Source organism: Myotis brandtii, unplaced genomic scaffold (genome assembly GCF_000412655.1).
Source record: "Myotis brandtii unplaced genomic scaffold, ASM41265v1 scaffold191, whole genome shotgun sequence".
NCBI classification, from domain to species: domain Eukaryota; kingdom Metazoa; phylum Chordata; class Mammalia; order Chiroptera; family Vespertilionidae; genus Myotis; species Myotis brandtii.
Window position 1 is genome coordinate 9436039 of NW_005357115.1, and position 19917 is coordinate 9455955.

At 38.3% G+C, this 19917-nt stretch overlaps 1 protein-coding gene across 3 annotated transcripts in view; it reads right to left on the bottom strand.

Annotated features, from left to right (window-relative positions):
- NRXN1 (neurexin 1) overlaps positions 1 to 19917 on the bottom strand; it is a 944853-nt gene that overhangs the window by 523791 nt on the left and 401145 nt on the right. For all 3 annotated transcript variants that reach the window (XM_005864821.2, XM_014538489.1, XM_014538488.1), the window contains 3 exons: positions 13849 to 14232; positions 7266 to 7469; positions 4708 to 4734 (listed from right to left, as the gene is read on the bottom strand). In XM_005864821.2, the coding sequence (XP_005864883.1) occupies positions 4708 to 4734; positions 7266 to 7469; positions 13849 to 14232 (615 nt within the window). The remainder of the gene's footprint in view (positions 1 to 4707; positions 4735 to 7265; positions 7470 to 13848; positions 14233 to 19917) is intronic.

A 19917-nucleotide genomic window follows, 5' to 3' on the forward strand; every position in this document is an offset into this window, starting at 1 on the left:
CTACTCAGGGCGTTTTTTCCCCCATTATATCCAAGTCAAAAGTGAGGTTAAGTACTTGGCCTTAGATTCCTTTTCCCTCCAATACTTAGACATTGAGCTAGAAATAAAAGGAGTTGAACTTCAACCCTTGACACTACCCACATTAATATCATCTGCAAGTTTGTTGTCCCTGCATCTTAGATATGCCATTTTCTGTAAGAAGCCCAAAACAGTTGGAAGGTCAGACGAATAAATCATTTTGTTTTCAACTCCAGAGAGTGTTTATTATTGTAAGAAAATAAGAGAAAAGAGAACCAGAGAAAACAACATTGGAAATGGAGAAGTGGGAAGAGTAAATCTTGGTAGGAAGAAAGAGCTGGGCATGTGTAAAGGCATAAAGAAACCAAAAATAATGCAAACAAGCATTAGAGATTATGTTTATTAAAATCCATTTTTTATGTGGATGCAGAGGTGGCTTCAAGCCTTCCTGTGGGCAATAAGCAGATTCTGTAAATTATGTCATTGATTTGAAAATAAAAATAAAAAAGAAAATACTAACAAAACCAAACCTTGCATCCACTACATATTTAAAGTAGTTATTTATATGACAATTATGAACCACCTATAGTTTATAGGAGCAAGTTTAGTTTTCAAATTTTCAATGTATTTAAACCTTCAAAGAGTATATATAGCACTAACAACTTTAAAAGTTACTAGAAGAAGAGAGAGAGAGAGAGAGAGAGAGAGAGAGAAATTGGAACTATTGAAGCATGCAACATGCCACTGTAAAGGCCAAATTTGGGGAAAACAATATAAACACATAGCCTAATGACTTTGGATTTATTGTTGGGAGGTTTGTGGAAGACTGCCTTGGTCACTCTGAGATAGCATGACCAAGACATCACATTATGTACTTTGGCAGACATTAAAAAAATGCAGAATATGACCCTATTATTAATGCATTTGATTTTTTTGCATTCTTTATATCTTTAAAAGACTTCTTAAGGCAATTAATATTATGGAGCAGGCAAGAGACTATCAAACACTCACCTTTTCATGCAAATAATTCATGCGTTGGTCATAAAAGGACTATTCACTCTGACTTGGATTTCCTTGGTAATAATTTATTAAGGAATAGGTTGTCATAGTATACATTTTTGCAGAAATGATTTTATGTAAAACACTCTACAACATATCTGTTTTTGTTAATTCAAATAATTTTTCCTCTTTCTGTTAGAAGAATGTCACTTTACTTACAGTCCTTTCCCATCTCTCTTTATTGTAGCACCCTTCACTGCTCAGGGAAGAAAATATCTACATTAAAAGATGGCAGTTCTTTTAGCAACTTCCATATACATTTACTTTATGAGGGTAGATTGTTGTTCTCACTATTGGAGTTGATTAAGGAGGCAAGAGCAATCTGACTGCCCCTTTATTCTTATCCTGGACAGAGGAGAATGGAGAACCCGTAGGTAACACACCTCGCTGGTCCCCTCCCAGTCCACAATTCTGCAAACAATGACCTTAATCTAATTCCAAGTTGTATATGTCACATATATTTTAGCAATGACATAAGCTAATGGACATCAAAGAGCTGAGATTGGTCTGGGAATGTCTGCAGAGATATTCGGTTTGTAATCTGAAACAACAAAGCATGCGTTTTGACAGTGAAATGACCACTATTCATAGCGAAGGCTCTTTTTTCAAACGTACCCTCTCCACACATGAAAATAAGCTTTTAAGTTTTAAATAAAAACATGTAACATTTCTTGACAGCTTCTCCTATTACGGGGGAAATATTGGCCACAAAGAATCTGACGGAGATGGTCTTTGGAATTCAAATCTGCCCTTTCCCAAAAGAACCTTAGCCAAAGCCTGTCCATGAAAGAGTCTGTTGTTGTATCTAAACTACTGACACTGGAAGGGCTGAAAAAGAAACATATCTGCCGTCTCTTATCCTCACACAGGTCTGAATACCGACAGCCAGGTTTTCTCCCCCCTCACCTACTGCCTATTCTTCAATAGCCAAGATTGGCCAGTCTGGTACTATGCATCACTTCTTCTGCATATCAAGGAACATCTGCTGTAAACTGGGGTTGGTGGGGGTAGGATGGAGGTGAGGAAGGATGGTGCCACTATAGGAAACAGAGCAATTCTGTGTGAGTATAGAGAAATTTGGGGAGGTTTTCATTAAAACTTAATCATTTAAAGTTTGGTATTAACTCTCAACGCAAGATAATCTTTTATGTTATAGTTTATATATTTCCAGTGGAAATATTCTTAAAATACATCAATTAAGGTATTTCCTATTAATTTCATAATACAGCTGATATCTTCTTACATTTGGTATAAATTTTAGTGACGGTGGTGGTATATGGCTGGGATTTAATCAACATACATTCATCTCAGTTTCATACAAACTTATGACTCAAAGTTCATAAATGTCATACATGAACTTTCATTAACCTTCAAGTGTTTGGTATAAATTTTAGAGACGGTGGTGGTATATGGCTGGGATTTAATCAATGTACATTCATCTCAGTTTCATAAAACTTATGACTCAAAGGTCATAAATGTCATACATGAACTTTCATTAACCTTCAAGTTATACTGCAATGCAGATATTTTTTTATTTTTTATGGGGTAGGAAATGCACTCCAGGTGGAAATCTCTGCTTATTTAATCACTGTGAGTTAGATATTCATTATTGTATATAAAATGTCATCCTCTCCTCAAAGTTGAGTAATAACACGAATTCTTGATAGAACTTGGGCTTCTTGTTAAACCTGCCCAAGATTCCACAAATAAAACAAAGGAAAAGGAAATGAAACGTTACCTGATCATTGAATGCTCTTTCCTGGGACTGCTGTCAAGTTAAGGCACTTGCAGTCCTGTACAAGGTGTGCACCGAAAGGTGTGTCACAGTCATTCATTTAATTCAAGTAATTTAAATGTAGCACCTCTTAAAAGGGGGAAAATGCCACCCACCAGCAAAGTTTTTTATCCTTAAAGATAATACTCTCAGTAATATCCAGAGAAAAAATGACTATACTTAATATCAGACTCTTATAAGCCAAATGAAGGTAATGCATGAATGTAGGAGTTAGACTATAAACATGTTTTGAAAATTAATTTATGTAGCTGAAGAACACAGTTCATTTCATTGGATTAATTTCCATCAAACACTAGCACTTATGTGGTTGCATTTATAAATTGTAAAACCCATGTTTTATTGTAAGAGCACATAAAGCAGAAGTCTAAAAAGAAACATGTTTTCTCACATGGATTTCCTAAGATTTGGGAAGAATCTAAATATCTCCAGCTGCCTTAAGGCACAGATCTGTGTGAGTTGCCACTTGGCCTGCATCTGTGCCCCAGAGCTGAAGGCAAACTGGACCACAGGATTTGAGCTGCAAAGTCTGTGCACCTGCTCGGGAGTATGACAGAGAAGAGACGGGGTTTGAGAGGAGATGGGGTGTGCCTGAAAATTCCACTTGCAGAGTTTTGACAGATTATTTCAGGAGCTATTCTGTTTGAGATGGTAGTTTATGAATTTAATTTTTCTGAAGTCATGATTCCATGACCTTTTTCTTGCTATGATCAGAGACCGTCTTTTTTGCTATTTTAAAATGAATCTTAAAGTATGTGAAGCAAATCTGAGTTATAAGAAGCACAGTGTTGGAAGTTGTAAAAATTCCATTAGATAAAGCATATCGATTTGTAAGCATAAGACCACCATTTGTTCCTCAGAGGATAGCTTGTTGCCACTTGGAAACACAGCCTGTGGTTTGGGGTTTAGACTCCATCAACTCACATTCAGCACTTTATAAGGATAGAGGCAATTTTTTTTACTGATTATGACCATGAGAGATTCGAAGCTTGTGAGAACCACTTATTTAAATAGCTAACAATTCTGTTAACATTGGAGGAGATTCTTTAATGTGGTCAGCAAAACCTGGAAAAGAAAAATCTAAATATTTATGTAAAGAAAGGAAATAAATGTACTCTTTAGATAAGACTACAACTCAAAATAAAATCACAGTCCTTATATCCTTTCAGGTTCTCTAGTCCACAATCAAATAAAACTCAGTCCATGCATCTTTTCTGACTTATCATTTGGCATGCATATCACAGATTTAGTTATTTTTGCAGATATATGATCAGGATGTAAAAATTCATCATGTAGATACTCGTTAGGAACAAGAAAAACTTCTTTAGACAAGTAATTTTCTGTATATTTATAACTTGGAAAAAACACATTTTCCTATGTAAACGGTTGAATTTAGAAAGATTTAATACTAACTCTCAAAATGAAAGGAATTACATGTTTTTCTGTATTTGCGTTAAGAGACAAAAACAATAAGTGAAGGAAATAGGACCCATCGTATTTTCTCCAAATTTGGTCATGAAGAAGAGAGTTACTGGAGTCCAAGATCTGGCAAAATACAAATTCTACTCGACCTATCCAAAGGTCTATAGAGGCGTTTGTACCTTATGTCAAGAAACACTTGCCGCCTCTTTGTCACTTAGCGGTAGGGACTACAGCTGTTAAGTCTTCAACTGGACAGATTTCAAAATGAATTTTTACAACCCAGATGATGGACTGGTATACGTCAAAAGTGAATTCATGAGTTTTATAAATGCCTTTCTCTTGCTCTTTTTTTTTTCTTGACTAGCTTACATCATAATGGAGGAATAACATTTTAAGAATTTTGAATAGGCACTTACTGGAATTACAGTTAATCCTGATACAATCTAGATGGGGAAGAATAGATGAAAAATGAAAATTTATCCTTCAAGGTAATAGCTGCAGACATCCAATAAAATCACAGTCCACCCTTCCGGGGACAGACACATGCAAATATGGCCACTCCATAACTTTACGTATTTCTAGAACCCAGATTCATCGTTATAAAACTTCGCCATTGGAAACAACATCGGAAGGTTTGAAAAATGGCCAATTCAAACAAAGCTACATGGTGACAAATCTAAGTGGAATAAAGAATTGTCAACTGTCAAAGATGCTTGACTTGGACTGGCTGCGACTTCCTCCCCATCTGTGAAAGAACAGATCCTTGTTTTCAGCGTAATTAAAAAGTGCTCCGTCACAACGGGGTGCAGGTGCAAGCTCAGCGAAGCTCAGACATCTTGGACCTCCAAAAGCTAGTATCCCACAAAGGCCATCGGAATCCTTCAGGATCGGGGTGGTCCATGGAGAGCAAGTGGAAATTATTCTCACCTCACCCTAATGTCTTATTTTGGTTTTGCTTGGACAAAGAGGTCACAGCCCGAAGTTGGCTGCATTCCACGCCTTGTATTAATCAGAGGAGGAAAGAAACGCTATGTTTCTTTTAGAAACTCCAGTGGCTAAGAAGTAGTGTCACTGCTCAGAACATTCCTCAGCCTATGCCTCTCTTAGGAGCTAACAATGTCATCTCTATGCCGCAATAAGTGTCATGGTTGATGCTATTGATTTTCCCTTTCTTCTACTTGCTTCTTATGGAAGAGCGGGTTCTTTAAGGACAGGATGTCTGATCTGAATAACACAGACTGTGGTCACAAGGGTTATCTTTAAAGGACTATGTGGGGTGTTTTATGCTTATTTCATGTATAGATAAATATTTGTCGATTTTGGTCGTAGAATTTAATGCCTTTGGGGAACAGGAAAAAGATAAACCTAGATTCTGTTTCCATGTAGCTGAGTTTGTCATGTGTCGTCAACCGCATCAGAAAAGTGGTTGCAAACAGCCAAGGACCAGCATCTACACAGCTCTTTCCACAGAATGCTTTGCTGTTGGAAAACGTCCAGGAGTGTTTCCACTTTGGCTAGCAGCCCCTTTACTGCAATTAGTCAATTTATTTTGATTGGCTGTAGTAACCTATCATGGTCACTAGAGGGAACTCTAACAGAACAGAAAATGAGTCCTGTGTTTTCTTCAGTGATCTTTGAAAAACACCCTTATTATCTAACTTAATTTAACTAATACTAATTGAATGTAATGAAACAATTATATATTTTATGGGCTATCATTCTGCCGAGCACAATTAGAAAATGTAGGTGGGGTTTCTATAAATGCCTTACTTCCTCACATTTCCTACTTTTTTTTTTTAAATCTACATAGTTTCACATTTTTCTCTGCTTATTTATTTTCTCTGTTTATTAAGTTTTATGGGTGTTTATTGCTCCTTCCAGGTAATACAGTAAAACCTCATTAATGTGTGCTCCTCTTGGAGTTAATGATAATATTGAAAATTATTGGGCAGATTATTTATAATTCTTCATTCAGTCTGACTATAGACCACCTGAAAAGAATTAAACAAACAAATTGTGAAAGGTCAAGTTTAGGGAGAAAGCTGATTTCAACTACTTTACTATGTATTGATGGCCCAACCTGCATGAAACAATGTGCTAATTATGGATAATTCTTATCCATCCATTAAAGCCAGCCTAGTAACACCTTTCCTTAACAGGATTTTTTTCCCCAGCTATTAATTTGTGTTTCGAATACAACTGAAAATCAAACTGTTTAATTTTTGCTAATTCTACAATTCAGATATTTTCTTAATTCGGCCTGGCCTTCCCCCATGTTTCATCTGGGTTGTTGAGGTTTTACTGTAGCAACTCTTGCCTAACTCTATAATGAAGCAGGAAAGCATTATTTTTCTGAAGAAGAGCCTGTGTTTTTAGTGTTCTCGTGGCTGTTTGCTGAGGGCCGCAGACTTTGGGCATTGAAGGGTTGTGGATTGCTGTTTGATAGCAGAATATCACCACACAGAATTTCCAAACAGAAAAGATGAGCTACCACAAAGGTGACTATTGAAAGGAGAAGCCCATGGAATAGAAGAAAAACTACTGTTGACCTAGATCACAAAGTGGAAATTTGATATTTGGTGCATATGTTATCTCAGTAGATATATCTGAAAGGATATCATCTATAGCCAATCAGAATGCCAGTAAATATGATAATAGGAAACTCGATTTGAGGCCTCTGCAAGCCTAATGATTTATATTTTCAATTAACCTCATTGATATGGATGGCTTCCTTTCAAGAACCCTCAGTGGTAGGAATCACAAGACAGTAAATTATGGTAAACAAACAACAATAATAACAACAACAAAAAACAATAAAAAGATGCCCCCAAAACCTAAATTAAATTAAATGATGGAAATGAGACCATTAAGTGTTTTAACTTTCCATGGCAAACAGGCTACTCGATAAATGTTGGCAGGCAGAACGGAACAAAAAGTGAAAGGTGTTAGTTCAGTGGGGAAGGTGAGTTGTTACCTAGGTTGACCGTCAGTTTCACACGCCCTGCGTCCAGCTCCAAGCGGAGGGTGTCTGCCGAGTCCCTGGAGGTGGTTGCCATGAGAATGCCATATGCACGCTGGGATCGAAACCGTAAGGACACGTCCTCAGCCTCTGTGTGCATGACCACAGGGAGCTGGATCTTCATAAACATACTCCCATCGTAGCTCAGAACCGTTGCCTCTGTAGGTGAGAAATGAATTTAAATATTCTTGGTCCGTTAGGGCATTCAGACTTGGAAAAGGAAAGGAGTGACCTACTAAAGTCTTCCAGATAGAACACAAGACTACAAGCTCAGCTCGTCCGCTTCAGAAATGAGCAATTCTTTGTTAAGCTGAACAGAGGGGTCACAGTAGGGAGAACATTCTCAGTGAAGTACCTGCTAAAACCCAGGGGGAAATATGGCTGCACTTTCCATTTCATTCCCATAGCACTTTCCACCTATAGCATTGATCGTGTTGGATCATACATGTTTTCGTATGTGTCTCTCTTTCCAAGAGCAGAGATCGATTCTGCTGTGTATCTGCAGTGTGAGCCTGGTTGGAAGCTCGGGCAGCTATTTAATGAATGTTTATATGTGGCTCGGCCACTGACCAGCTCTGTAAAAGCCGCCTAGGCTCTGAGAGGATCTCATTTGCTGGAACAGGATCTTTAAGGCCTTTGCTCTCCTTAAAAGTTCCTGATTCTAAGGGCACTGAATTAGAACTTAAAACTACCTGTGGCCACAACCTTGGTATCCTGAAAATATGAAGCTATCACTAAAACGTCAACGACGATGTACTTCCTAGAGATGGCAGGTGGGATTGAAGAGCATGTGTGGGTGAGGGCCACTAAAACGAAAGTGGATTGCTTTCTTAGGGAAGCTGCTTCATACAGTGTTAAACACATAAAAAAGCAAACAGCAAAAACCGTGGGTCACAAACTGACTGCTTTAAGAAATCGTCAGCACCCCTGAGTGTTAAACACTTTCTGTGGTGGTAGAATATTGCGAAACAAGTGTGAGTCATGCTGCTCTTTCATTGGTTCTCAAAACTCAATACTATTATCTAATAAAATAAAAACTACCTGGATTTAAAACAAACTAGGAAATTCTCATGATCCTGCCCAGGTACATGACACAACAATTAACTTTACTAATGCAACTGTGTTTATTATGAAGACGGTGTTTCTGGAGTTGTGGTTTTGCAAGTTTATTTTTCAAGAAGTCAGCGAAGTCAAGCGTTCCTTCTAACATCCTGTGATCATCAGTTGTTGCCATCATGAGACTGAAGGCATATCCAGAACGGATAAGCATGAAGGTCCCAGGGTCCCTGCCTAGCACTCTTTTCTGCCCACCTCATGACAAAGGATCTCTCTCAATGCATATGCTCACTCCCCCTCATATTTATTAACAGTCCTGACTTCTCTCTTGAGCTCCATCACTCATCATTCATCCATTGCCTATTGAACATCTCCAAATTGAATATGATAGGTACCTTACTACACTCTTTACCACTCACACCCCTCCCCCCCCCCCCGCCCCAACAATGAACACCCATCATGTCCTCCAATGTTCTCCATCTCGGTAAATGATATAACCCATCACTCAGACCTTTGCCTTTCTGATTTCTCTCTCACCTTCCTCATGTCCAATCTATTTGCAAGTCTGCAATGCTTGAAGGCACTAATTCCAATTCACTTCCGGAGTCATTTACTTACTCTTACCACCAAAGTCCCTCAGACTCTGCTGCAGTCTCTCACCTGGACCACTATAAAGCTCCCTCAAAAGTCTCCTCACTTTGATTGTTCCTCCCTGCACACAGCAGCCAAGCTAAAATTTTAAAGAAGTAAATCAGATTCTATCACTTTATTGCTTAAACAATCCCTCACCTCCCCCAACCCCCACTGATAGATTTCTACTGCAATTATAATAAAAGCTGTACTCGTTTTTCTAACCTTTTTCTGTGATCTGGCCCAATCTGTCTCTCTGGCCTCATTTTTTAGCATCACCCCCCCCCAACACACACACACACACACACACACACACACACACACACACATTAGTTGAGTAAAACCCAGACACACTGATTTCATCTCTCAAGTATTTGAAGTATTTGCACTCTGTCCTAGCAGGCTTCGCCCCAGACTTTATATGGCTGGTTCCTTCAGCATCCCTGTCTCTGGTCAAATGTTACTTCAGAGAGATATGCTGCAAGCACTCCTTTAATCTTCCCCCTAGTTATTCTATATCTACTTACCACTCGAGTTTTTAATTAGCCTTTCTTTTTTGTTTATATAGCATTAGCTGTCCTTGCCCTATAAAATCTAAGTGCTGAGTGTGGTGAGGACAGAGGTTGGATGCTCCTATTCATTATTCCATCAGCAGCTCAGCGCCCCAAAGTGCTAGGCACACAGCAGAGGCTCAATGAACACGGACTGAATGAATGATTGCACTCAATCCTGAGGGTACATGAAAGAACGTCCTTCAATCTGGTTACCAAGCTTACATATATACTCACTAAAAAAAATTAAGTATTTATTCTGCCTATTATAAGTGGAATCTAATTTTGGTAATAAATATGAACAAAATACTAAAGTCTACTTTAAAGTTTATAATTGTGCTGCAAAAGATAGATTAGGAAAGGGGTCTATTGCCCAAAGTAGGGATCCCATGGCTAGCCCCTGACCTAAGCACTGAGAAAATAATACAATCCTTTAAAATATAGTGGTTCTATATCAGATCATTTTCCAATTAGAGAAGAAGTTTCCCAGACAGATGCAATATTGCAAAACAGAATTCAGTGCCGAAAAATCTAGAAGAACTTGCTCCAAAGATAATTAAAACATGATTGCAAAGTTGCAGTAAACTCTATAAAACAACAACAACAACAGAAAAAGTGTTTCTAGTATAATCTTTAGAGAAATTTGATCTTTATTATTTCTTATCCTGAACTACAGCCAATCAGTGTCCATGTCTATAAAACAATATGTGAATACAAGTTTAAAAGCCATTATCAATTGTTCAGTTACTGTGGTATCATACAGATAAAAATACAAAAATATTTTTAGTTTTTGCCTGGTTATTCAGTCTGTAAATCAGTCTCTATTATTCAATACTCATATTTTAAATGATCACAAGTGAGAACTGTGCAGAAATATCTAACCCCTGATGATAATTCACAGCCATGTAGCTTAATTTGATTAAAAGCTAAGTAGAGAAACATCCTTTTAGAAATATAGAGGTCTGGCAGTGGATCATAAATACAGACTGAAATCCAACCCAAAGTAGGAAAAATAATTAGGATCATTCGCCTTTACCATTCTCCAAAAAGCAGCAGGAATGAAATAACAGAGTAAAATAATAAAACTTGAGAGCCCCTGATTGTCATTTTAAACCATTCTCAATGTGAAAATAACCTGTTGATAAACGACAAATGAATGCCTAAGTGATTTCTCATAATTGGAATTAATTTTTAATTAGACAAGAAATAAAAAATGCACAAGGTTGTAGCCTAGAGTTGCCAAATAAATGGTAAACAACATTCTGACATTTGAAGGTTATGCTATTTGGCAGCATCTTTTAACATCAGTAAAATTATTTTATCACTTAGAATACAAAAGAGTCCTTTAAATGGCCAATTCCAAGGCAATAATTCCCAGTGGGGGCAGAAAAGTTTCCACTTTGTCTCTTAGATCTCTTTTTCCTTTGTCCTTAAGTTTGATAAATTTGCTCTTCTGTGTTATTCCTTCTCGCCGTCTAAAGTGTACACCTGCGCTCAGTTTTGCCGAGAGGCAGTCACATATTGTGATCAACTATGAAAATCAGACAGGGAGCCAAATTATATTGCTCTGACATCTGTCCCTCCATCTGTTAGAATTTTAACAAACAAGTATAAAGTAGACCTCTGATTATTCCATATACATACGACCCAAAATAACTTCTATATGAGCGAATCTCTAAAAATTCCCAGTTTTATTTAAAAAATAAATAAATAGAGCAGGAGGGCAGGTGCTGCATTTAATTCATATTCTACTGAACATTATTTCTATAGTACTCCTCCTTATGGGATCAATACACATAGACAAAATACTATTTTCCTACGTCAGCAAATATTCTGTTCTTTCTTATAAACGCCTTTGCTTACTTAATGCAGAATGAAGATTTCCTATAATGGGATTACAGCTCCATTCCCCATGCTGAATTGTCCATGGACTTGAACATGCTTTTTAATTACTTTGAATAATTATCTTTATATGTTAGTAACTATTGCTCAATAATAGTAAAATGGAAACTTTTTAAGTGCCTTTATTTTTATTCACTTCAAGAGTTGTCAATCAACTCTTATGTGCTCAACAATCGTATGTGATTAGAGTGTAAAGAGAAAAATCCCTTTATTTTGAATAGGAAATCCCGAGGGTTGGGCATGATCTTGTGTTGACTGAACTAGGGCAAAGCTGGGCACTGGGCGGAAGCCAGACGTTGTGGTATTGAGCATGACAGCATCCCACCCACCTCACCCTGCTCGCAGGCGATGCCGGAATATGAACAAGAAAATTAACTCTGAAAATCAAAGACTACTCACAATATGCCGGGTAGTCCAGAAACAAAAAATACACACAAAACGACCATTTCCTCCTCCACACACAACCAACCCAGAGACAAAGAAATCTGTGGAAATTTCCAGCCATCTGTCAGATAAAAATGTATGTCGAATCTCAGTGATGAAGCTTGCTATTAAATTCTCATTTGCAAATCTGCATATGCTTGCCACCCTCCTTCTAATTATTGCAATATATAAATATTCCCTTTTCCTCATTCTGGCTCAGGAAGCTCTACAATTTCTATTTTTATTTCTGCCATGTGTAGTAGTGGGGCACTGCCACAGGGTGGTGCACCATGCATATTTAACTGAAGGCTTCTGCAACTCCTGTGAGGGTGCAGCTATAGCCTGTTCTAGTTTCACTTAAGCTGGAGGCATCAGAAATCAGATAGCTCTCTGGGTGATTAAAATAAAAACAAAATCTTCAATCATACAGGTCTGCTCATCTCACGTTATGACTAATTGTAACACATCTCGTGAGCTTTGTCTCTTTGTTGTTACTGTTGGTCCCTTTGGCAATTTCTAAAAACCAAACTACACAAACAAACTGAGATTAGAAGGGAAGATGAGAAAACTTACAGAGACCACATGCACCTTGCAAATGAAAACTGCACAGAAATATCTAACCCCTAATGACAATTCACAGCCTTTGCAATTAGGAGAATGAATGCATCAATGTTATTAAAATATTTACCCATCTATTGACCCATCTAATTGTATAACAGAACAGAGATAGTATTTTGTTAGGTAATTTAAGGTGAGTATTGGATTTATTCTTATTATTTTTCATATTGATTAATGTTAATAATAGAGCTGATGAAATGACAAACCTCCTTATTCAGATCAAGAACTAAAGTCACATTTCAACTTGGGATTCTAGAAAATCACCACTTTGTCTCTAGAAAGTGTTAATGTTGTATTAAACTGTTGTAGGAATGAAGGGAAGAAAAAATAGATGCCGGTTACTTTGAGGTTAATGGCTAACAGCGATGTTATGTAGAGTGTGAGAGCACAATGGAAAAACTCATCAATATTTCTTCATATCGATTTTTTTGTTCCATTGTTGAAAATGAGTGGCAATGGGAGTAGCAACTAAAGCATTTATCTGAAACTCTTAGATCGATAGAGGTACATGCTGAGACCTACTGGTTCTGCTATTTCTCTCTTTAGCCCGGTCTGCAGATGAACTGTGACAGCCTTTACCCTTCACCCTTCCTTTAACCCTTATTCTTCTCCTTCTAAATCGAGAGGAAAGGAAGAAGGAATGTAGCTCAGTCTCCTAATAGAGAAGGAAATGGAGGTGCCTGCTCAGAGCTTCAACAGACACACAAAGCCTTCATTTCATATCGAATAGGCAATGAATCTTCTGTGACCAGTTCGGTCTGGGGCAAAGGTAAGCAAGTGCCTTTGAAATTGGGGCGCACTTCTGAAAATGCTGGTGTAACTGGGGTGATGCAAAGGCAGCTTACTTTTTAAATGTCAAACCTGAGTAAGGTGACTGAATTGAAATGAGCAAGCTAACCTGATTCTCCTGCAATAGTGTCAGGGAAGTTGCAACTTCCTGCTTAGCCTGCTTCTAATGCTACTAGTATATTTGAGGGGATAGATATTAGCCCTGGATTCCATAAATGTGTCTAATTCATGCCTTTACTTTCTAGTGTCCTGAAATTTAAAAATTGGGCAAAAGAGAAAGCAGTTATTGTCTACTATACTGCTTAGGCTCATACCCTAGGATACAAAATACCCACATACTAGTATGTATTCCTGCAATATCCTTAAAAAGCTGTGTCTTCCCGAATCGGGTCCTTTGAAGATCATTAAGGACGCATCAAGAACCTGTCAGGAGTGACTGCCCAGCTTGCGGGGAGCTCACTTCAGCAGAGCACACTTTAGGTGTCCACGGTCAATTTAAAGTTTAAGGTCAATGTGTAAGAAGCTTTTCATCTCAGGGGAGTTCAGCGGCTTGGTTTTGGGAATCCTACCTCTCTCGCAGGACCTGCCCAGGTAGCCTGTTCCGGAACAATCACAGACGTATCGGTTCCACCCATCCCGGCACATGCCGTTGTTTTTGCAAGGGTTGCTAAGGCACGGTTTTGCTGTTTCCCTGGAGCAGGAGGGCTTCACTCCAGCGGTGCTTTGCACTTCAGCCATTTGCCGGATGTCTTTGCTCTGGCCGTCGATGAACAGATCCCTGATGCAGCCCACGTAGCCATAGTTGAGCAGAGCAGTCCACACCTCCGTGGGGAAGACGAGGCCGGCTTTATTTTCTGGGAGGCCCCCCAGGTACAACTCATCGTCCAGGTCCAGAATCTCACTCTCCCCGGGGGCAGTGTAGGGTGTGCGCAGAGTGTTGACAGAAATGGTACCTGTGGCAAAGACAGGAGACACACAGATCTTTACAGCGTGCACCGTGTCCTACATACGACCCTTTCCTTCTCTCATGGTCCTCCGGGTGATCTCCTGGAGGGCGCAATTTCACATGTTTCTTTCTATTCCTAGTGTCTTTGTACGTCTCAGTGAAATTAACAGAGGCTTGTGGAATTAAGGCAGACTGTAACTAAAATGATTCTATAGGCATGCCTCATTTTATCACAGGTGGCTTTATTGCACATCACAGATGTTGCACTTTTTACAAAATAAAGGCAAGACCCTCTGCTAGCAAAAGGATGACTTGCTTTATTGTGGTGGTCTGGAACCAAACCCACAATATCTCTGAGGTATGCCTGTATTTGACTTTGGGTATAAAATCCAAAGTGCACAGCCAACAGAGTGTTTGCCAGCCTCTCATAGTTTAGCCAAAAAAAGGAAGAAAGGAAGGAAGTGAAGAAGGAAAGAGAAATTGGCATTCCATATCACTAATAGTCAAGAAAGAAAGAGATAGAGAAAGGAGAAATCGACATTCTCTACCACTCAGGAATAAAGTCAGACTCTCCCTGGTTAGTACTCGTTTTTAAAGCTGGTACGCACCTGTGAACTAAGGAAAGATCGTGTGCATCCATCTTAAACTGACTTGATTGATTTTACTGAATATAATAGTTTGACTGATTATCTATGTCAACACCTGACTTAATCATTCTTAGCCACATGAATCAAGCAATTAACCGCTAAGGTCTTGGTTTACTCATTCCATATATGGGCATAATAATATGACCTACCTCACATGGTTGTTTGAGTATTAAATAATACTAGTAAAGTATCTAGTTTATAATAAGCACTGAATAAATGCTGTGTGTCATGATTAATCACAAGAACCAAGTTAAATTTGCTGTTTATTATTTTTAACTTTTTAAAAATTAATTTTAAAAAGAGGAAAGGAGAGAGAGAGAGAAATATTGACTGGTTGCCTTCCACATGTACCTCGACCAGGGACTAAACCCACAACCTGGGTATGTACCCTGAACAGGAATTGATGCCCCCACCTTTTGGTGTACAGGATGACACTTCAACCAACTGAGCCACACTAGCCAGGGCTGCTGTTTACTTTTTAAAAATCAAACTAGTTACTTATCTAAATTGACAAATTACCCCCCCCTCACTCCAAATATAAGAAGAAAATAATTCTATTAGTTTATAAATACATAAGACCCTGGTCCTAAGCATAGGAGGAAGAGTAGACATTCACATGGGATTCCTTGAGGATCCCAGAAAAATACTTGTGGAATCCATTAAAAGAAGAAAGAAGGAAAAAAAGAAAGAAAGATGGAAGATGGATACAATCAAAACTTCCCTCCTGAACCACCAGACTACTCAAAATCCCACCAATATTCTATCTCCAGAACGATCTTCGTAAAAGTGCAAATATGATACCAGAAAAGAACACCACACTGACCCATTACTGGGTTATCCTAGAGTCCTCTCAGGTCTAGACCTTAAAGCCTAACAGAAGGAGTCTGAAGAGAGAAAGTGGATTAGAAAACACTGGTGCCATGCCAGCCACTGACATAGAGCCTCAGGGATTTAGGGGGCGGACACACAGGAGAGGCCTAAAGACAGAAGATGGGGACAGAAGTAGGGACAGGCAGGGGAAGTGTACTGTGGGTAGGAAGATGCATTTCAGTTGTTTCATGGGATACCTGAGACCAGCTCCACATGAAAATACGGCCTGTGATGAATGTGAGATGTGTATCTGAGGGCACAGCTGCTGCCTCTGTATGGTGCCAGGGGCATTTCAGACCCCAGCAGAGGGGCGCTCCGCAGCATGGGCAGCGTAACGGGCTCTGTCTGTGTGAGGGAGGAGGGCGTGGGAGCCGCTGGCAGAGACAGTGCAGGTGGCCAGGTCATTAGAGGACATCTGTCTCTCTAGAGTTCCACAGAATGAAATGAAGAAAGCTCCTAGGGGAGAAACACTCAAAGGTATTGCTATTCCGGCCTTCCAACCAGGAGCGTGTAACCGTCATTTCAGAAGGAGGCGGCAAAAGGGAAAGCGACAATGTACTCATTTTTACTGTTCACATCTGTGCAAGCATCTAGAGGAAAACTCATTTAGGGACAAGAGGTAGCATAAGATCCTACTGAGAAAAATATAAAGCATAGCAATCTGGGGAAATGAGAGGTATAATTTTGAGAGAGAGAATGGTGACACTTCTCTAAATAGAATTTCATTACATATATTTTTAACTGTCCAACATGCCCAACAGGAAGCAGGTTAACAGATGATCCCCTCTCCCACACAGCAGCTAATGTTAAGTTAGAAAATGATGAGACAGGGAGTGCTAATAACAAAAGAAAAGGTGGACATTAAAAAGAAATGTACTGCCCTGGTCCGGTAGTTGAGTTGATGAGAGCATCATCCAGATACACCAAAGTTGTAGGTTCCCTCCCCAGTCAGGCCACATACAAGAACCACCCAATGAATGCAAAAATAACTGGAACAAAAACAAAATCAATCTTTCTCTCTCTCAAATCAATAAATAAAAATTTTAAAAAGCATACTGTATGAGAAAAGCAAAGAGTTGTATGGCAAAGGATTGGGTGCAATGAACACAGTGACTTGTGTTTTTAAGATAAAAGGGTAACACCCCTTCTTCAAATTAGTTCAACAAGGCCAACTGGAAATATATAATAATAAAAAAAGCATAATATGCTAATTAGACCAGACCACCTTCCGGATGAAGCCAGGGCTGTGAGGGAAGCCCAGGTCCCGGGTGCCAGAGGGAAGCCGGTGCCAGCAGCCGGGGGAGGGAAGGCCTACTCTTGCACGAATTTCGTGCATCGGGCCTCTAGTGAATATATAATATTCAGAGAGAGAGAGAGACACACAGAGCAAGTGAACAATAAAAAAGTTTTACAAGAGTGGAAATATGTTCTTAAAAATATGTAACTTTTCCCACATGCCTTTTTTATTCATGGAACAAACTTGTTTTAGCTCAGGGAAGAAAAGACAACACGTGGAGAAACTGTATTGTCCTTATTCATGATGTTTTAAGTCTGACACTAAGAGGATGCTTGAAGGATCCCTGAGATGAGGGAATTCAGTGGTTTGCATAACACCCACTCTTTCTGACTCCCACATAGTTCCATAGCTGGGTGCACCATGCAGTTTCCATATTCAATGTGCCCACACTCTCAGGGGCAACACTGCTGCCAGGTACTTCTGATAATCACCTACGAACTGTTGGACAGTGAGAATGTGTGACTAGGTCTCTGGATTTTACTTATAGTGTCTTAGGGTCTGTTTTGAACAAAGCGTTATAAGAAAGTTCAGAGACATTTTCATGAACATACTTGCTGTGGCCAAACTCTAACTTTGTGATCAGTTTTCTGACCACAACACCTAAAATTAATCCACAGGTTTCTTCACATATAGCCCAGTGCACACATGCAAACATGCTTACACACACACACACACACACACACACACAGGAACAAAAGTTTAATAGAAAAGATATTGAACACTACTACCACTGAGGCAATCTGATATTTTCTTTCTATTATATAATTTTCTTAATACAAATGCTAGACATGACTCTCCAAATTCACTTCAACCCCAGGTTGTAAAGACAGGGATTGAGAGGTTATTATCATAATGATAAGGATGTTCTTCCCATAGCTCCGTATTATCCCTTTGAGAGACAATTTTAGAATTCTCATGGGAAGAAGCAACAATGAAAGACAAGAAAGAAAGCGAAAGGAATATAATCCAACTTTCAACTGAAATATAATCCAAGGGGAACTCAAGCTTTAATTTAGACCTGGGTTCAATGTAAGGAGTCACATCCAGCATATGCATGGGTCAGATATCATCCCCACCCTGTATTTAAGAACATTTCTGAGCATAAATAATAAATTCACATTTTATGTGAAAGTGTATGTAAAAGGGGACAAACTATTGAAGACAGTTCTTAGTTATAAAAGTCGAAATCAACTTTACAATTTGATCTGCTATTTATAACCTGTTCCTTTCCACTTTTTTTTTCCATCCAATTTTTCTTGGCTACTCCACTTCAAAAGATTAGCTTACAAGGTGTGAAGAAACATGAAGTGAAGGTGAGATTTAGAATAAGCCCATTTGGTTTCAAGTTTTAAATTACTGTAAAAGTATACGTGACTGGGAAGTAAGGGGGTAGGAAACGGTGGGCTGTAATGGGAACAGCTTTGGCCTGGCCACAGGAAACCAATTTTCATGCTCCTGCTTTGCAACTAACTAGCTGGCAAGTTTAGACAAATAATGGATTCATTAGGCTCCAGTGTGGCTCTTGTGCAAAAATAAAGGAATTGACTGGAGGGTCACTAGGGTTCCTTTTTGAATAAAATTTTTGAAGTTACTGCTTAAAATAATTTTTAGCTAAATATCAATTTTATCTATCAATAATTCTGATACACCTCTCATTGCAGAAGAGAATCAAAACCTACAAACTTAAAAATGTACTTGTCAAATTCATAGTCTATTAACAAAACCAAAATCAGTAAAAAAAGATAATCCTTTTTTATCCAGCTAATATGCTAATTAGACCGAATAGCAGAACAAAGGTCTGGACGACCTCCCAGGGGAAGCCAGGACTGTGAGGGGCTGCGAGGGCTGAGCCCCTTACATAAATTTCATGCATTGGGCCTCTAGTATAAGTGATAAAAGCATAATGGAGCATTAATTATATTGTATAATGCAAAATATAGAATTCTCATAATATATAGATAGTGGGGACAAAAAGACCACGATATTAACAATGGAAGTTTTGGAGTATTGGGGCTATGAGTGGATAATTCCTTTCTTCCATCTTAATTTTCTGTGTCTTTTTAAAAAAATGTCATGTGTTAGGTTTAACAGAACTCCTCCTGTTCTGCATTATGCACTAAAATAAACTTTATTTTAAAACAAAAATATAGTATATTGTTTTTGACTTATTACTATATGTTTTCTGCTTACTTGGAGTCATGTCACTCATAAGCCCAGGGATTTCAGGAATTAAAGCACTATATGAAGAAATAAATCTTGGAACAAAATATAAAAGTTTGAAAATATCTGTGAGAGGCAAGACTGACAGGAAAAGGGCAGCTCATACACTATAGATAAGGGTGTAAATTCAAACAGCTGGTTAGTAAAAAAAAAACCTGTCGTTATCTTAAACATTAAAATGCAATTAACCCAGCAATTACAGTTATCAGAATCTATGCTACAAAAATTCTGATGGTTACACATAAAAACATAATATCGACTTCCTACATAAATTAGTTTAAAACAGTGAAAGTTTTTAAAAAGTTAAAAGTTAAATGTCCATCAATAGAGAAAGAACAAGTAAATATGTATTGATATGTTCAAATGAAGGGATATAAGGTGTCACTACAAAAAATGGCATAGAAAATATTCTTAGTAGGTTTTCAAGTCACCCAATAATTGTTGAAAAATTACCTTGTTTATGGAAAAAATAAGCTCTAAATTTATTTTATATGCATAAATCTATTTATAGTTATATTGATGCATAGAAAAATACTTGGTAATTTTTTAATACCAAATTATGTTAATGGTTACCATGCAGGAGGCAGTGAGTTGATGAAGGAAGTGTGTGGCAAATGGAAATGTTTTACTTATGTACTTTTAAAATATATATATATAT